The sequence below is a fragment of the Mustela nigripes genome, chromosome 12 (assembly GCF_022355385.1).
Source record: "Mustela nigripes isolate SB6536 chromosome 12, MUSNIG.SB6536, whole genome shotgun sequence".
NCBI lineage: Eukaryota > Metazoa > Chordata > Mammalia > Carnivora > Mustelidae > Mustela > Mustela nigripes.
The window spans coordinates 99,118,956-99,138,556 of NC_081568.1; the positions used below are offsets into that span (position 1 = coordinate 99,118,956).

General features: G+C 40.8%; 1 protein-coding gene across 7 annotated transcripts in view; it reads left to right on the plus strand.

Annotated features, from left to right (window-relative positions):
* Positions 1 to 19,601, plus strand: part of ARHGEF28 (Rho guanine nucleotide exchange factor 28) — a 317,878-nt gene that overhangs the window by 175,124 nt on the left and 123,153 nt on the right. For 6 of the 7 annotated variants that reach the window (XM_059418064.1, XM_059418061.1, XM_059418063.1 and 3 more), the window contains 2 exons: positions 3,273 to 3,325; positions 3,995 to 4,055. The exons of the other annotated variant lie outside the window; for it this stretch is intronic. In XM_059418064.1, coding sequence (XP_059274047.1) covers positions 3,273 to 3,325; positions 3,995 to 4,055 — 114 coding nt within the window. The remainder of the gene's footprint in view (positions 1 to 3,272; positions 3,326 to 3,994; positions 4,056 to 19,601) is intronic. 7 annotated transcript variants of the gene reach the window in all.

A 19,601-nucleotide genomic window follows, 5' to 3' on the forward strand; every position in this document is an offset into this window, starting at 1 on the left:
GGAATGAAGCAGGAGTAGTTGTCTGGCTGGCTCTGATCATGATTCTTTTTTTTTTTTTTGCCTCCTTCCTACGAGGAGTCAGATGACATAGCAAAGGGTAGTTAAGGAGAATACCAACCATCCTGTATTTTCAGTGTGAGCTTTTGCTTTGCCTAAGTGTAGCCTCTGTGGTCCCATTTTTCAAAAAGGGGACGGTAAGACTTAACACAGAGTTGAGATCTATTAGGCTAATCTGTTTCTTAACAAAACCCTGGTAGTAATCTCAGAGCTACTTACCCCTATTGTTTGAAAACCCTGTTTGCTGGTGCAGTGTCACTAGTGAACTATAGTGAATATTATAGTGAACTATAGTGAATATTAGAGATTATTTATTGTTCCATTATAGTTTGGCAATAAGAAAACAAGTCTATTAAGTTTGGTAAATCGGATTTAGAAGGGATAATCCTGGGTGGGCCATGCAGGCAAGATTAATAGGCCTTTAAAACAGAAGAGTTTGAAGTTACTGATATCATTATCTCTGCCCGGAGGTTGCTATAGCAATGAGTGATTTGATTGGTGTTGCAGTGGAGTGAGTGTAAAAGGATCCTAGTCATTTAGCAGAAACTCTCCGAGAGCAATTTGATTAAACTCCGGTCAAATGAGTGCCCAGTTCTTTAAAAGCTCTAGGATGTACTTGTTTGCTGTCCCAGATTAATTAAAGATACTTTATTACTCCGAATCTATACACTGTCATGAATATTTTTAATAATGTTCGCATAAAGGTTTAATAGCTTGGAAAGCTATTTTTGAAGTGATGAAGTACAAATTTTATAAACACTTGCCTTCTCTGATATAGTTTGTGGCAAAGTTGCCTTTAATTAGATTATACCTGAAATAAAATAAAAATGCAGTAGATGATACGGAAAACTGTAGGCTGACAGTGTGCAAACAGTGATATTTTGAGAGGGGCAGGAAGCTGGGCCGTGGTGACACTGCTTCTGTTACTGCAAGCCGGGTTTTCTCAGCTGCTGTAGCCTTCTGCATTAGCACAATCGAGCAAAATGTGCTGTTCCTTTTCATCAATGCTCTAGGTACATAATTCTTTAGAAATGCAGAATCCTAAATTCAAGAGCATGTGGCCTGAAACAGCTTTTTTAAAGGGGTATTTTACAGTCGTGAAATAAAAATGTGTGCGACTCTCTTGCTGCTGAGGTTGAAGTTTCTGTGGAAACTTGGGCTCTCGTTACCTCCCTTTCTTCACCATCTTGGCGTTCTTTTCCCCACCTAGCCAACTTTTTAGGGTTTGGGTATGTGTGTTCAAAACAAAATCCCTTGTATGTTCTACAGGGGCTCCCCATCAGTGTCTGCATCTGTGCGATGGGCAGAAAGCTTTATATTAAGGTTTTGTATTTTGGCACCTGAGGAGCAGTCTTTGGAAGGGTGAAGCTGGTTCATTTTGGCATTCCCAGTGCGGGCCGCGTTGTTCTGCAAACGCTCCTCTGCTGCCACCTGGAGGCCTTGTGTGGGATGTGCATTTATAGGTAGATGGGGGCGCCAGAGAGCAGAAGCTGCCCAGGCTGGGTGTCCGCAGGTCCTTAATCCCTGCTGACATCAGTTGACAGGACCATGTGAAATTGAAGCTATTATTGTTTCATTTTGAACTAAGGAGCTAATAAGGATTATAGATTCAATAGCAGTAAACTGTGGAGAATAAATACCTCATTATTTGTTGGTAAATGCCCAGGTTCTGTTATGCACATTTTATTTTTTTTAATTTTTATTTTTTTATAACATATAATGTATTATTAGCCCCAGGGATACAGTTCTGTGAATCGTCAGGCTTACACACTTCACAGCACTTACCATAGCACATACCCTCCCCAGTGTCATAACCCAACCACCATCTCCACACCCTCCTCCCCTGGCAACCCTCAGTTTGTTTTGTGAGATTAAGAGTCACTTATAGTTTGTCTCCCTCCGGATCCCATCTGGTTTCATTTTTTCCTTCCCTGCCTCCCAACCCCCCACGTTGCCTCTCAAATCCCTCATATCAGGGAGATGATATGATAATTGTCTTTCTCCTATTGACTTATTTCGCTCAGCATAATACCCTCTAGTTCCATCCATGTTGTGGCAAATGGCAAGATTTCATTTCTTTTGATGGCTGTGTTATGCACATTTAAAGGAAAAAAAACCCATCAGGACAGTGAGAAAGTTGACACGTCTGCTCTGTCCTTGCCTTACTATGACCTGTCAGGGAAGTACTTTACACTTTTTCTAAGTAAAAACTTGAGTGAACCTCCTAGCTTTGTGCCTGGCAATAAGAGGAGCTTGAATAAATCTACCGGGAGGTCTGAACTTCAGTTAATTGACTGGCAAAGTGGAGTGGGGACCTATCTAGGTAAACTAGGGGATATTCCCCAGAACTGGCACTAGGCAGGGCAGCTGAGGGCTCCAGAGGAGGCCTTGGGCCCATGTAGTGTATATTCATACACTTGTTGGTAAGGTTTCTTAGCTATCTTCCCTTGCTAGGAGTGTCCAGTGCTTATTTTCCCCAACCCAAAACCTGCTTTTGGTGGTTAAATATCAACAACAGTGGCTCTTATTAATGGGCAACTCGGTGGGAAAAGAACCAGTCCAGACCCGGAGAAAAATACCCCTTAAATGAGCCTTCCGGTTTAGCCTGGAACATCCTGACCACTAATATTTCCAGGAAAGCCTTTATTCAGAAGAAGGGTACCCAGTGTGCTTGGGGCCTGTCAGTGCTCAGCCCAACAGTCTCTGCGGTGGGAGCCAAAGGGTTGTGCTGGTGTTGCGGACTTACAGGGATGTCCGAGGAAAGGCCAGACCTCATCTGGAATGAATGATGCCCTTTTGAAACATGAAATCTGTGGTATTTGAGGAACTAGACATGTGGGATATCCTCAGGTAGGTACCAGTCATGTTCTTAAAATCTCTGCTATTTTGAAGAGCCTTTATTCTGTGAGCAGCCTTCCTTTTGAATCAGGGGCATTTGTTGATTTAATGATTTTTTTTCCCCTCAGGATTTCCTGCAAGAGGTCCTGGGCTTGTTTACCTCCCAGTCCACACAAATATTACCAGAGTGTGGCAGTTGGGCTGTCACATATTCTGTGGAGAGTTGATTTTTAAGAAGCCTAATCTAGGCTAGCTCCTCAAAGACAGCAATTCATGAATAATTGTTGTTTACTTTTTGGGTTTTCTTTCCTTTTTTTTTTTTTTTTTTTTTAATGAAAGCTCCTATCAGATCCTGATGAGGATCATTCCTTTTGCAGAGATTAAGAATTTGGCAACCAGCAGATCATCACCTGAAAAGGAGAATGTAAAGGTAAAGATTCTCTGCCCCTCTTTCTTTTTGGAACTTTCCCCCAGAGCTGCTGTAGAAGTGAAGATCTAGTGGTAAGAAAAAAAAATCTACTTCCCCTCCCCAACAAAAAAATCAAAAACAAACCTCCAGCAGGGTAAACTATGTCACGTTCAGAATAACTTGAAATTTTTATTTATTTATTTATTTATTTATTTAAAAAAAAATTTTTTTAAATGTATTTTTTTTTTAAAGTCACCATAAAATACATCATTAGTTTCAGAATAACTTGAATTTTCGGTCTCTGTTCTTTATGACCCAAGCTGGATGTCTTTCTGGGTTGCACTTGTATATATGCAAGATCGTTATACACCTTTTCCAAAACAAGTTTTTCTTTAAAGATGCATAGCTCCAGATGTTTGCCAGCAGTGTGGCTGCAGGAGTATGCCCAGGAGACAGCCTCTGGGAAGAAGGACCTCGGGAGGGCTTCCTTGTGGGGCAGGTCCTTCCCTTTCGTAGCTCTTGAATAATACGAATTAAGTACAAGACTAGTTTTGTTGATGTGTGGCGAGACATGTGACATGTCTTCATTGATATTTTCTGAGGTGGCTTTTCATGAGTTGATAAAAATCAACAGAATTGGGGCCCATAAGTAAATTCTGTTAAAACCCTGCCTGACTTCATCTCTTCCAGCACATGGAAAACCTGGTGGTTCAACCAAATGAGCACGGAGACCGGGACCGTCTAGATTTGGGTATGTTCCAAAAGAGCACTTTCCCCTGTACTCCTCAGAGTATGCCAGTCCTGGGTATAAAGAGGACTGGAAGAAAAGAAATTTTAAAATAAAACCTTCCTTCCTGGGAGCTTTGTCTAGTTTTTGAAACCAACACAGATACATTTTTGTTGCAGCAGCAGGTAAAATACTCTGAGTTCAAGGGTTGAGGATTCACTTACAATCCTTTGAAAAACACGTCGAGACAAAGCAATAAAGGCTTTGCCTGACCAGTTGACCTCTGAGCTGGACTCTGTCTTGGGACTAGTCTTGTGTTAGTTACCTCGTAACTTTTCTGAGGTAGGTACCAGTTTCATTTTCTGGTGAAGTGACCGAGGCCCCTGGCAGACAGCAGGTGGTGGACCTGAGACTCCTAACTCCCTTCCTCCTGAAACCCCAGGCTTACTGCTATCCCATTTTGATGCCCAGTTGGGGGCGCCCTTGGAGCTGAGCAGATGACACTGAGGAAGTACCAGATGTTGTCACTGCGTGTGGGTTGGGGCACCAGGAGAACCCTTGGCAGGGTGACGGTGATTTTTCCCCAGGACTGGACGTTCTCATCTGCCCACACATTCTAGGTCACATCTCCTGAGGACATATCCCCAGAGCTCCTTGGCCACTTGCTAGTTCTCGGGGGCTAACCTGGACTGCATAGTTTCCCTTTGAGTTCAAGCCTGAGGAAGCAGTTGGAGGCTGGAGGCACATAAACTGGGCCATCAGCTGATGTCTCTTGTGGGCCCGTGGGTGGTCTGTGCAGACCTCTGGGGCTGAGTGGAAGTGAGTGGAGTGGTTGTATCGTGGTGGTGGAGGAGTGCTCAGGCTGATGTAAAAGGGGGAAGAACAAGATAATCCCCAGGGTGAGTTTAATAGTGGGGGTGGTGCTGGGTCTGAGAAGTTCGTGGCACACAGGTCTCACTGGAGGCCAGTGGAGTGTCTTTGGCACATTTGGCAGGCACAGGCAGAGCAGTGACAACATGGCAGGGCGTGGATCATGAAGAATAAAGCAGGGTGAGGAGGAAGCACCACCATCAGCGTCCATTGACTGTATGGCTGGTAGCTTGGCTCCAAGCCAGTGGTGTTTGCCCAACCTCCTTAAAACAAGGTACTAATACTGAAATTGAAATAGAAACTTAGACTCCACCAGGCGATTTGCACACTTTTACCATCTGCTATATAAGGTAAGGGGAATAATGTACTTCCAGAAGAGGGGAAGAGGAAGGAGCAATGAAAGCAAACACCTCCGTTTGAATGACTCTAGTAGGCCATTAAATCCAGGAGCAGAGCTGTTGCTCACGCATACAGGATGTCTCATCTACAGATTGCATCGTGCCCTGAGGAATGTTAGCTTTGAAGAATGTTTACCGAGACAAATTGCTGGCGGTGGGGGAGAAGTGTTGGCTGTTACAAGTATTACATAGGACAATTTTAATTTTCACTGTTAAAAACTCCATTCTCAAACTGGTACATTTACTGGGCAGGAAGGCCCGTGGTAAGGAGAGTGTAGTAGCCTGCCCGAAACCTTGTGTTTTGTTAGTAGCATCATTGTGTCTGAGGAGGACCATAATATATGATTTGAGACAAACTCCTGTGACTTTAATCCCCAGCAAGTTATGAAAAGGGCCACGAATGATTATTTCTTGAAAGGGAAAAAGAAAAAGAAAAAAGCTAACATTGGCTTTTTTCTTTATTTAATCTTTTTGGTTTGAAAAAAGTTACCTGACTTTATGCTAAGAAAATGGTAATCGATTTTAAAAGAACCTTCTGGGACAGAACAAGACAGGAGGCAATGAGCAGTAGTTGGATGATACGCTGGATTCTGGAAATGGAAACAGCTTTTCCACAAGGCCACTTCTAAACTGCTGTGATATTTTATGTGTGTGTACATTCCACTCAGTCTCCAAGGACATGCTGATAAATGTGGGGTTGAGGTTAATTTCTTTGCTGACTTGTATTATTCAGAATGGTATGATGTTGGTTTAGCATGCTCTCATAAACAACATCAGTGCTGTTCCAGTAGAACATTTTTTATATCTGTACTATTCAAAATGGTAGCCGGTAGCCACGTATGTCTACTGTGTGTGTGTGATGTGTGATTAGTGTGGCTGAGGAATTAACTTATAACTTTAGTTTATTACCCTGGAAGTTCCCTTTGTATGGTTAACCACCAGAGCATTAAAAATCCTACTGGCCATTAGTTCACACACTGAAAAGAACTGTTGATTGCAGAGATGATGTCTTGGGTGGATAACAGCTAGTAAGCTCATTCAAGCCAGTGCCTCTAAACCACCTCAGCGAGTAGTAAGGGGAAATGCAGGAGTGATGGCTCTGCTCTCTGTGGATGCTGGAAGAGCCTCAAAGGGGAGAATATGAGTTGAAGGCCTGCGATCCAGTACGGGTACTATGAGGCTGCTGACCAGAACTTCTCATTGTGTGCTTCCTTGACATTGTAGGCATGTAGAATGGAGAAAGAGGGCCAAGCATTTGGAGGATATGAATTTAGAAAACATAGATGAGATGGGTCAGTAGAGAAATGAAGAAGGAAGAAAGGGTCCATTTGGCTCAAGTCTGCAGGACTAAATAGGATTAAAAAATAGAAGCTCAGTAGTGGGCCCCTACAAATGCTGTGCCAAGGAGAAGGGGAGTGGACATCAAGCAGGACCAAGGGGGCAGGTGTAGGAATATGGAGGGATGGTGAGCTTCAGCTGCCTTCTTGGAATCCCACCCGTAAATGAAGATACATAAAACCATCATTGGGTCAGCCAAGTGGCAAATGGCTTGATACAGTTGCTGTCTTGTAAACTCTAATTTGAAAGCGTTGAATTTGAAAAAGTAGAACTGTGTGCCTCGTTAGAAATGAAGACTTCAATTAAAAGTGAAGTTTGTCCTTGAGGACTGGGAAACAAGAGTGCCATTGTGGCAGGTGAATTACAGAAGCTCCTGGAAGGTGACCCTCGTGCTATCTTAGCAAGTGATACTCCAGAGTGTGAGTGAAGTTATGTGTGTCAGACCAGATTTGGTGACACTACTGATGCTGATTTTCCTGCAATAATTTATTCACCACTTCCTGCATTGGACAAAAAAAGGTGGCTTGAAACTTACCTACCTGTAGCCGTACATTGTGTGACTATTTGGATGGAAAAAAATGAAGGATTGGTGAAGCAGATTGGTTAAAACAAGAACCATGTGAGCATGTTTTAACTTTTCTCAAGCGGCAAGATAGGAGGGAGGTAGAGACATGAGGGGGGGTGGTGATGGAATTGGCTGGCATCCTGGTTCTGTGCTTGGGAAGACCCAGTACCTTGCAGCTCTGCACAGGAAGCATGGCTGAATCTACTACCCTAGGTTTGGCTGGCAGAGAGTGGGCCAGAGAAGATTTTATATAGAATATTTTACCAAAATAAGACTTACGGAAAAAATAATCTTTTTATGTTGTGGAAGCAATAAATGCTCACAGTAATAAGACTGGGAATTTTAGAAACCATAGGAAAAGAGAAAACACTCCTATAGTTTGCCTGCCCAAAGAAGCTCCTGTTAAACTTTGTGTATTTTTGGATGCATCTATTTTTTTACATTGTTGTGATAATGTAAGCAATAGAATTTTGTGTCCTGCTTTATTCATTTAGCATTATATGCCATAAGTAAGTTCTGTTTTAGTAGGTAGCTTAAACTGATTCTCTATATTTTTCTACAGAAGATACGGCTTACTTTTCTACGAAGAAGGGGAAAATGTCTTAGATTTTGTCATTAAGTATTTATCAGTGAGAAGAAAATCTCTTCTTTTTATAATATGTATTGTTTGATTTTATAGACTGACCCAATTTTCAGTATATGCGGAGGTTCAAACCCCAATTATTCTTTAATACTTTGGGTCCCTTCGTTGCTATTACTGTTGGTTACTTATATGTAACATGAGAAAAAGAAAATATTTTAATCTTTCGTTAGTAGGTGTTGGGGCCTGGGAGGTGTGGGTGACAAGGAGACAGATGAACCGAAGTTGGTGGGGAAAGAAACCTGACCTGATATCCAAAAAATGATCTGGAACAATCATGAAGAGAAGGAAGCAGAAATAGACAGAAGTGATCAGTTGGAAGTGGAAGATTTCAGATTGCTTCACACAGACTTTCAGGACTACAGAAAAGACCCAGAAGGAGAAACAAAAGTGCTGCATAGGAAGCTTAGGAAAAAATGTTTGTCAGTAAACAGAAACTGGAAGGAAATCGTTGGAAGATCCAGAGGATCAGCCCCCTAGAACAGAATGTTTGGTGGAGTCCAAACTCCTTTTTTGGGATCCCTGTTTGTGGATCTATCTGGGAGAGGTCTAAGCCCATGAATTTCAGTGGTAAGATACATGGAGACTCTGTAGTCAGTCCTGTTGGTTTGGTGTAAACCACCAAATAAATAGGGCTAATCGGGTTAGTCTTTTTTCTCTTATATTAACTAAAAGTTTAGAAATGAAATTAATGCTTTAGGTTATACAGGCATATAAAGCAGCGCTTTTAAGTTGTTTGTGGGAAGAGTTTTGAGATGATTCCAAACAGTAGGGAATCTTAAGATCTAGCATCCGTGGGACCCCTGGGTGGCTCAGTCAGTTAAGCATCTGCCTTCAGCTCAGGTCATGATCCCAGGGTCCTGGGATCAAGTCCTACAAGGTGCCTGCTTCTCCCTCTGCCTTCCTTTTCCTCTGCTTGGGCTCGCTCGCTCTCTCTCTGACAAATAAATGCATAAAATCTTAAAAAAAAAAAAAAATCTAGGACCCATGTCAGTAGAAGTGGGCCCTCTGTTGGCTGTTATTTAATAACACATGTGTATCTATGTTGAGATTTCAAGAATGTTAAATGAAACAGGAAGGAATATTTAAAAAGTGTCAGGGAGAAGGGAACTTAGCAGTGCTCTCAACCATCTGAAAAAGAAGTTTTGAAGTCTGATTTTTGGCAAATCTTTCTCCCCTAGGCTACAGAATCTTCTATGGATTCCTTGGGGGGGGGGCAGTTTTCATTTCTTTACCACAAGCCCAAGCTTATCAGTGATTTGATTTTGAAATAAAGGGGCTGGTGCTAGGAATGGAGAAACATCCCAAGACCATGGGGAATTCAAAGTCATTTGGGACTCGTATTCCTTCTGCTGACTTCCATGAAATTTCCTTACTATACTTGCTGAGGTTTTAAACATTGTTTTTGGTAGAAGAAATTACTGACTTACTGGAATTCTGCTGAGTGTTACAAACTCTGGGTCTTTTACCATCAGTGTTCTGCCTATTCTATTTGTGGCTTCATTGTTTGGACATATTCTTCTTGTGCAAGGTGAATAAAGCATTGTTCTTTATATTAATTAATCAATTTATTTATTTATTTAAGATTTTATTTATTTGATAGAGATCACACGTAGGCAGAGAGGCAGGCAGAGAGAGGTGGGGGAAGCAGGCTCCCCCCAGAGCAGTGAGCCCCATGTGGGGCTCCATCCCAGGACCCTGGGATCATGACCTGAGCCTAAGGCAGAGGCTTTAACCCACTGAGCCACCCAGGCGCCCCCAAGTTTAATTTCTGAAATGTAACTGGGGTGGGGGGATGGCAGTTTTTTTCTCTGAATTTTAAATTTTTGGGTTTTTTTTTCCACTTTATTTTTTCTTCGTGGTAAGTGTACTCTTTAATCCCCATCCCCTATTTCACCCATCCCTCTACCCACCTCCCCTCCAGCAACTAACAGTTCCCTATAATTAAGAGTCTTTCTTGGTTTCTTTCTTTTTTCCTTTGGTTGTTTGTTTTGTTTTGTTTTTTGCTTGTTTGTTTCGTTTCTTAGATCCCACGTATGAATGAGATCATACAGTATTTGTCTTTCTCTGACTTGCTTTGTTTAGCATCACACTCTTTAGCTCCATCCATGTTGTTGCAAATGGCAACATTTCATTCTTTTTTTGTTTTTTAAGATTTTTATTTATTTATTTGACAGAGATCACAGGTAGGCAGAGAGGAAGGCAGAGAGAGAGGAGGAAGCAGGCTCCCCTCTGAGCAGAGAGCCTGACACAGGACTCGATCCCAGGACCCTGAGACCATGACCTGAGCTGAAGGCAGAGGCTCTAACCCACTGAGCCACCCAGGTGCTCCAAAATTTCATTCTTTTTTATGGCTGGATAATAATCCATTGTGTTTGCATACTACATCTTCTTGATCCATTCATCAGTCAGTGGCCATTTGGACTGCTTCCATGTTTTGGCCATGTAGATAATGCTACTGTAAACATCAGGATGCGTGTATTCCTTTGAATTAGTATTTTTGTATTTAGAAGTAAATACCAGGGTGATTGCTCAGCTGTAGTGTAGTTTGAGTTTTAATTTTTTGAGGAACAAGCATACCTTTCCAGAGTGGCTGCACCAGGTTGGATTCCCACCAACAGTGAACAAGGGTTCCTTTTTCTCCACAACCTCACCAACATTTGCTGTTTCTTGTGTTTTTGATTTTAGCCATTCCAGTGGGTGTGAGGTGGTATCTCACTGTGGTTCTGATTTGCATTTCCCTGATGATGAATGATACTGAGGACCTTTTCATGTGTCTCTTGGTCATATGTAACTCTTCTTTGGAGAAATGTCTGTTCATGTCTTCTGCTCATTTTTTAATTGGGTTGTTTTTGGGTGTTCAGTTATATCCTATAGATACTAACCCTTTATTGGAAATGTCGTTTACAAATATCTTCTCTAATTCCATAAGTTGCCTTTCAGTTTTGTTGAGGTTTCCTTCACTGTGCAGAAATTTTTTTTTATATAGTCCCAATAGTTTGTTTTTTTTCCCCTTGCCTCAAGAGACATAACTAGAAAAATGTTGCTATGTCTGATGTCAGAGAGATAACTGCCTGTGTTCTTTTCAAGGATTTTTGTGGCTTCAGGTCTCAGATTGAGGTCTTTAACCCACTTTGAGTTTGTTTTTGTATGTGATGGAAGAAAGTGTTCAGTTTCATTCTTTGCATGTGGCTGTCCAGTTTTCCCAACATAATTTGTTAAAGAAACCATCTTTTCCTCATTATATATGAATTCTAAATTTTGATTCTCCAAACTGAGATCCTCAAGTCCAAATAAACTAGCTTAGTGAATGAGTAAATCACATAGGCTCCATCCCAAAAGATTCTATTTTGATGTTTAAGTCAAATAATTATGTTATAAAATTCAGACAAAAATAAAATAATAAGGAAACTACTAATTTATAAAACATGAAACAAATGAAAAATAGGACATATGTTCTAGAAAAGAGTATTTAAAATTTTTACATAGAAATTTAAAATTCCAGCCACAGATTCTTCCCCTTTTCTTGTGCTGAAATCCTTGAGTATACCAGTGTGTCTAGATATTTAATGAAGGCATTGCTCTCACAGAAGAATCACTGGGTTCAGGGCTTGGTAGCAGTGTGTAAGTGTGCTTATGTGAGTTTAGGGTTGCTCTTTTTTGAGTACTGGTGGTTAATCTCTTGGAAGGGACTTCAGGGCAGTTAAGTTAGAGCTTTTGTTCCCGGGCATGAAAGCTAACAATTTATTTGGACAAGTTGGTTTAACTTTTAGAGTGGCTAATTGAGAAGACATTGTTAAGAAATATGGCCCCTTACTTCAGCCATGAGCAAGAAAGCCAAATGGAATTTATTCTTCATAGTATGAGATTTTGTGGAAGGATGTGTGTGAGCTAATGTATAGAGAAGTGGTACCATCGCAAATTGAACAGGAGATCCAGTACTAAATATGGTTCTTTATAATAATCAAAATAACAAAAAAATCACAAAGTAAAGCTAACATTATCTAGAACTTAAGTAGAAGACTGAGTGAGCTAGCTGGGTTTCATCCATGCTCTTGAGATTTATCTGCCAATAAGATTTCTGTGATCTCACTGAGGTAGACATTCCTACCCTCTGGGTCACATGGGAGCCTCTCACCGGGGTTGCCTCCTGGGAACCTATTAACTACAAGAGATACTATTTGTTTGTGAAAAATTAAAATTTGTCTCAGCACATCTTTTAATGTCTAATTAGCTTTGTCAGAGCTACACAGTTACTTCACATAATACCTTAGGCAAAAGAAAGTGGACTTTTATACATAACTTGAATTCTGTGTATATAATAAAGTGATGCAGTCTTTTAGTATGAATTCCACAAACATCCATCGAGGGAACATAGATTCTGTACTTTTTGCCTCATCCTTTCAATTTTTTTTGTTTTATTTTTAGAACAAATTTCAGTTTTATAGAAAAATTATAAAGATACTTTGGAGAATTCCCATATGTCCATCTTCCCCTATTAACATACACTATGGTGACTTTGTTCAAATGAGTTAACCGGTATTGATATATTATTATTGACTAAAGTCCATACTTTATTTAGATTTCCTTAGATTTATCTAATTTCCATTTTGTATCCTAGGATCTTCTCCAGGATACCATATTATATTACCATGTTTCCTTAGGCTCCTCTTGGCAGTGAGAATTTTTCAGACTTTGCATGTTTTTAATTATCTCGACAGTTTTAGGACTACTGGTCAGATATTTTGCACAATGCTATTTTTCTGATGTGTTCCCCATCATTATATTGGGGTTATGGGTTTGGGAGGAAGACCACAGAGGTAGAATGCCATTTTCATCCTATCAATGGTCTATGCCATCAACATTACTTCAAACTGTTAATGATGACCTTGATTAGTGGTGGAGGTAGGGTCAGCTTTCTTCACTGTAAAGTTACTCTTCCCTACTACTCTTTGCATACTCTTTGGAAAGATGTGCAGGCCACACTTCAGGGGTGGAGTGTCCTCTGTATACTTTCTTGTGGGCAAATAAATAACTGGAAACTCTTCTGTGTGGGAGACTTAGACTTCCCCATCTGTTTCTTCAGTCATTTATGTCACTATGCATTCATGGGTATTTGACACTTTGCATAGTAATTTAACACTGCTCTATTTGTTATTGAGAAGTGGTCTAGCTTTGGCAATGGGGAATTCTTCTAGTTGGCTTCCTTGTCATTTGCACACATTCCCATTATAGTGGGTTTTGGTGGTGGTGTTTGTTTTAGAGAGGTGAGAGTATTCTTTATGATACTCTAATGGTAGTTCCATGGCACTGCATTTGTCAAAACTCAGGGAACTTTATGGCACCCAAGTAAACTTTAATGGGTGCAAATTAAAAAAAATGAAGTTGGAGGATCCTTTGATGGAGGCAGAATGTGACAAAACAATCTAATTACTAAAAATGGATGAGTTTCCTCATTGTAGGATGTGAAATTTTCAGACCTCAGTAACTTTGGAAATGAGATAGCGTCTGTAAGAATAAGGGCAAATTAATGTGCATAAGCACTGCCCTTTAGGTGAGGAAGTTGTTTCTCACAGGGATACAGGTTAACAATTTTTATACTACTGTAAAGGTGCACTGGAAATGAATACTTAAGCAAATGGGTTATAGACATTATCCTTATGTTGGAGTGGGTGGGAGTTGGTAGATAACGAAGGGGAGGAGGCTAGAATGTTCTGTGTGGTGATGAATTAGAGTTGGCCACATTAGTATGCACACATGATTAGTTAACATAGATATGTGGGGTTGCATATAGAAATACTTGTAGATAAGTGTATATAAATAGGTCAGGGCACTTGTGGAGCTATTTCCTTAATCTGTTCATTGAAAGGGCCTAGAAGTAATGATACTCTAGTAGCATATATTACAAGATCAGCCACCCTTAGGGCCCCTGGGTGGCTCAGTGGGTTAAGCCTCTGCCTTCAGCTCAGGTCATGATCTCAGGTCCTGGGACTGAGTCCCACATCGGACTCTCTGCTCGGTGGGGAGCCTGCTTCTCCCCTCTCTCTGCCTACTTATCATCGCTCGCTCTCTCTCTCTGTCAAATAAATAAATAAAAATCTTAAAAAAAAAAAAAAAAGATCAGCCACTCTTAATTTCAAATTGAGATTATCTATTACATTTTGTGGGAATTTTAGCCTCCGAACTTTGGAATTGATAGATTTGAGTTCACGTTAAGACTAAGTTTTTTGCTCCTTTTATATTTCCTGGTTCACTTTTATGCATGTGAATGACCATATACAAGCCCATGGTGAGTGCTGTGAATTGTGTAAGACTGGTGATTCACAGACCTGGCCCCCTGAAGCCAATAATACATTATATGTTTAAAAAAAAAAAAAAAAAAAAGATCAGTAAGCTGAACTGTGAATTTTCAAATGGATTAAAAAATTAAGTTCAAAAATAAGTTTGTGGCATGTAAGATACTTTTGGGGAAGGTTTGGGAAAATGGGAATGGGAACATTTGCAGAAAAAAACCCTAAAATGTAGATGTTGCTCTCCCCAGTTGCCCTGGTACTTCTCATCCTGAGGAATCTCTTTCTCCTGAGGCTATGACAAGACACGTGACTGTCCCTCTGCCCCTGCTCTTTGCAGCCTTATTGCTCATCTCCTTTCTTCTCCTACTTCTAGACCCCTCACACCCAGGATTCAAGCTGCCTCCATAATAGAGTCAAAATTTCTCCTAATTCATTGTTCAGAAACATTTAGCCTGTTTGTCCTGCTTCTTTTCTTTGAGGTTATGCCAAGGATTTCAAAGTTTGAAACAAAAAGAGAGACACCAAGAGTCTTTTTTTTTTTCCTTAAAAGTATCATCTGAATAGAAACTGATAGCTGGCAGAAACCTTGCCAATGTAATTCTTAAATATGTTGCTTTGTTCAGAAATCGACTTTCCTGGGGCGCCTGGGTGGCTCAGTGGGTTGGGCCTCTGCCTTCAGCTCAGGTTCTGATCCCAGGTCATGATCCCAGTTCCTGGGATCAAGCCCTGCATCAGGCTCTCTGCTCAGCAGGAAGCCTGTTTCCCCTTTCTCTCTGCCTGCTTCTCTGCCTGTTTGTGATCTCTCCTCTCTGTCAAATAAATAAAATCTTCAAAAAAAAAAAAAATCAACTTTCCTGTCCTTAGGGTTTTGGATATTCTTACACTATATGTGGGTATGTCGTAATGTAAGTAATGTCATCTTGATGGATATCTAGGGTACATCCAGTTTTCCCCCTTAGGTAGTAGGGTGATGTAAAAACCTCTGAAAATACATGCAAGTTTTTTTTATTAAAGTAAACCAAGGAAATACAGATAGATAAGAAATAAAAAGTATTCTTTTTTTTTAAGATTTTATTTATTTGAGAGAGAGAGAATGAAAGAGAGAAAGAGCATGGGAAGTGGGAGGGTCAGAGGGAGAAGCAGACTCCCCGCTGAGCAGGAAGCCCGATGTGGGACTCGATCCCAGGACTCCAGGATCATGACCCAAGCTGAAGGCAGTCACTTAACCAACTGAGCCACCCAGGCATCCCAATAAAAAGTATTCTTATGGTTAAAGTAAGATGGCATTAGGAAATGGTGGCATCCTAAAATCCCAAGTTTGACAACAGTGCTTGCCCCATGTTCCCAATTCATGTCCATTTTATGTGAAAGCAACTTCTTGGGCTCTGTTTAAAAAAAAAGAGAGAATAGGGAGGTAGGGAGAAAAATAATCATTTAAACCTTGGGATGGCTGTATGCGTGATGCCATGTCCTTGAGTGGGTGTGACATTGGAGATGTGAATGTGTTGTCCCCTTGGTGCTTCTCAGAGTGAGTGCATCTAGCACATGGATATGAGCTATGCTTTTAAAAATCCGTATTTTCTATGAAGTGTGGCCTGTCGGTCAGAGCCAAGCATTTCACTTGGTTCATAACGAAAGTCACAATGTTCTCCAACAAAGAACTGCTTGTATTGAACTTCAGGAGTTGACATGGTGCCTCCTAAAGGATTTTGAGGAAGAGTCTGACCATCTCTGATTTTTACCCAAGGCTACACCACGGTGCCACTGCGCTGGCTGAAGTGAACCAGGATAGGCTTGTCCTGGCATTTAGGGGTCTTATCTCCTCTTGCCTGTGTGTTTTAATGGTGTCTGGCAGTGTTAAAACGCGTGGTTGTTAAACAATGGAGCGCAGAAGGAAAACAAAGCCTTCTCCTGTTTCAGTCTTGGTATGATTATCTTGGAACTTCTTTGCACACTTGCATGTCTCAGTTCAGAAAATGAAGCCATTACTCTTGAGGTTGACATAGGGATACTTCAGTGTCTATAATACACAAGAGAATACAGTGAAAGGAAAACTTTATCTTTATTTAATATTTAAGCTGAAACTTAATGAAAACTTGGCCATTAAGTTCTTTACCTTTATAACCTCTTTTGATCCTTACAACTCTTTATAGTATGGATGTTATGACCCCATTTTCTAGGAGACTGTGGAGGATCAGAAAGTATGAGTGACACTAAGTAAATAAGTGACAGAGCCGATCTCCAAGCCCAGATATGTATGACTCCAAAACCCTACAATTTTCCTTTTTAGCTTGTGGCTCTGTAAGAATAGGAGTATGACACAGCTCTTGCACTCAAGGCATTTTGGGTCTCACTGGAGGATAAAAAAACTGTACAAATACTGTAATTAAAATAAAAATATAAATATCCTTCTAAGGAAGATTAATTTCACCAAGGTTGGAAGCTAGGTGATCTGTTGTCATGACAGGAGGAGAATCAAGGGAAGCTTCTCTTCCATGTGGGTGTTCCTGACAGCTGAAACTTCAAGGCAACAGCATCTGCCCTGGGTGATTGTAGTCTTATGGAGGTAATTTTCTAAGGATTTCCTAATTAAAGGAGGTATAGTAAGGCTGATGAAATCATTCACACTCTTGCATTGTAGTAGTTGTAGGACATCCTGATGAGAAAGTGGCCTTGGGAATATATCCTTGAATTCTGCCAACTGCAGTTGGAATCAGCCAGGAAAAGCAAAGAAATTAATCCATTGGATATGAATGAGATGTGAATAACATCTTGAATTAATTTAAGTGCAATCATATTGGTATAATGGGGAGAAAAGTGAATTCCTCTAGAAAACAAGGAGGATAAATGACCCACATTTGGGAGAGTCTTTGGTGAGCAAGAAAATGAGCTGTCCAAATTACGTGTTAACTGAATGCTAACCTTGCTGTCAGTGGCAATCATTTATTCTTTAAAAATATTGGTAAATAAATTAAATAAGAATAGAGAATCTTCTCGAGCTTCTCAGATGTATTTTTGATTGTTCTTCTTTGTTGTCAGAGTAACTTCCATATCAAAGATCAATTGATAGATAATTGGTCAACAAGGTCTGTGCTTTGGGGGAGAACTAGATAAAGAAGAACCTACTTAGCAGCCCAACTACTAGAAAATGTGTTTTACAAAGATTTTTTTCATGTTTCTCTTGGGTTTGTCCTGACTTTCTTCCAATCTATCACTCGTGGTCAAGAGAGGAGCAGTCCTAATCGTTTGTTGACCTGGGATTGATCCTGGTTAAGTGGCTCTAAAACTTAAACATACATGAAAAACGAGAAAGATAATATTATCTCCTGATCCAACATTTAAATTTTAATTTGGTGATTGTCTAAACAGGTGGAGGTTCACTTTCTTTGGTCTACAGACCTCTCTGAGGCAGCTGAGGGTCCATGGATCTATCTATAGCCCCAGTATTGCCTGGGACCTTGGAGGACAGTGGGCTTTGTTGACTCACGAGTCTCGCTTTTCTATCTTTTCATATTAAGTTACTATTGTGATGAATAAAATACAAACATATTTTTGAACACTTGACGCAAAGCTGAAGGAACTCTGCTTTGGGAAGCTACATGTTTTCTGTAGTGTAGGGACTCTTGTCACTGGGACTGTAATAGCATTATATGGTGATAGGCGGTGGCTCTCCTGAGCACGGAGTGCAGAGTTGTGGAATCACTCTGTACCCCTGAACCTAATGTAACATTGTGTGTCACCTATACTTGAGTTAAAAAAATTTTTTTAAATACATATTTTCAGTCAGGATATTAAATAACATTTACAGATGACCTGTAAAGCTCTTCCATCCATAGATTAAGACTTTTAAGTGTAAATCGTTTATTCATTCATTTCATGCATGCAGTGCCCCTGGTACTTTCCTCAGCCCTAAAGCTGAGAATGAATGGAAACACTCATCTTCAAGACTTTATTTTCCTATAAAGATCCACATGCACTACAACTCTCTTACCTGATGAAAGGATGGACAATAATTTATTCTTAAAAATGTATTTAACTAATTAAGAAAAATATGTAATTATTTTTCAAATAAAAGGCCACAAAGGAGAACATATGTTAATGTTTATTTTGACTTAGCTGTCATGCTTACAACGGTCTCGTAGTTGGGTTTTGTTATTTGTATGTTATATTTATGTAGCAAACCGTATAAAAACACAGGAGTGGTTCATGTCATTCTGATTTTGATGAATTTGAAATGAAGTAGTTTTTCCCCTTGCTCCAGTTCTATCTGGACCTCTCCCTCTCCACCCAACCAGGCAGGGTTAGCTATCAGGGAGCAGATTATGCATCTCTTTTCTGACACAGCATGGCAGGATAAAGTCAACAGTAAAGAAGAATTTTTTTTTAAAGATATTATTTTTTTTTTTTTTTAAAGATTTTTTATTTATTTATTTTGACAGAGAGAGATCACAGTAGGAGAGAGGAAGGGAAGAGATCACAGAGAGAGGAAGGGAAGCAGGCCCCCTGCTGAGCAGAGAGCCCGATGTGGGACTCGATCCCAAGACCCTGAGATCATGACCTGAGCTGAAGGCAGCGGCTTAACCCACTGAGCCACCCAGGCGCCCCTTAAAGATATTATTTATTTGAGGTGCACCTGGATGGCTCAGTCAGTTAAGCATCTGCATTTGGCTCAGGTCATGATCCCAGAGTTCTGGGATCGAGCCCCATATCAAGCTTCTTGCTAAGCGGGAAACCTGCTTTTCCATCTCCCTTTGTCGCACCCCCTGCTTGTGCTCTCCTCTCTCTCTCTCTGTGTCAAATAAATAAACAAAATCTTTTAAAAACTATTTGAGAGAGAGAGAGTGTGTGTGTGTGTATGTGTTTGTGTGTGTGTGCACATGAGCTGGAGGAGGGACAGGGAGAGGGAGAAGCAGACTTCCCACTGAACAGGGAGCCAGAAGATTCCAGGACCTGGAGATCACAGGCTGAGCCAAAGGCATTTGATTAATCAACTGAGCCCCCAGGCACCCCTGGAGTAGAGAGGAATGTTCATGAAGGCACATAGTGCTGGGCTTTGGATCTGCAGAGTCGTACAGACCCTCATATCGTTTCCACCGTCTCAGTTTATTTGGGTGTCCTGTGAGCTCACAAAAGAAGACACGCTGTTTCCTGCTATCAAGAGTACTAAGTAAATGCTTAAGGAGAGACTCCGCTCTGAGACCTGGGGTGTGCTTTTTTTCTGCCAGAGATCTTGGCTGCTGTGCTTGAGCTTCTGCGTGTGCCTGTGGAGAGCAGGGAAGTAAGAGTGGCCCACTCCAGGGGGCGGTGGCCATGGGCTTCTCCTGACTGCTGATTACCAGAGGGTTCTTCATGTGGACTGGGGTCCAAGTAAGAACTCTTGGTTTGTGGTGATTTAGTCACTAGCTCTGTTGAGAAGGACTGCGGGTTTAGAGCCAAGCTCCTCGGGTACCCAAATCCTTACGATTG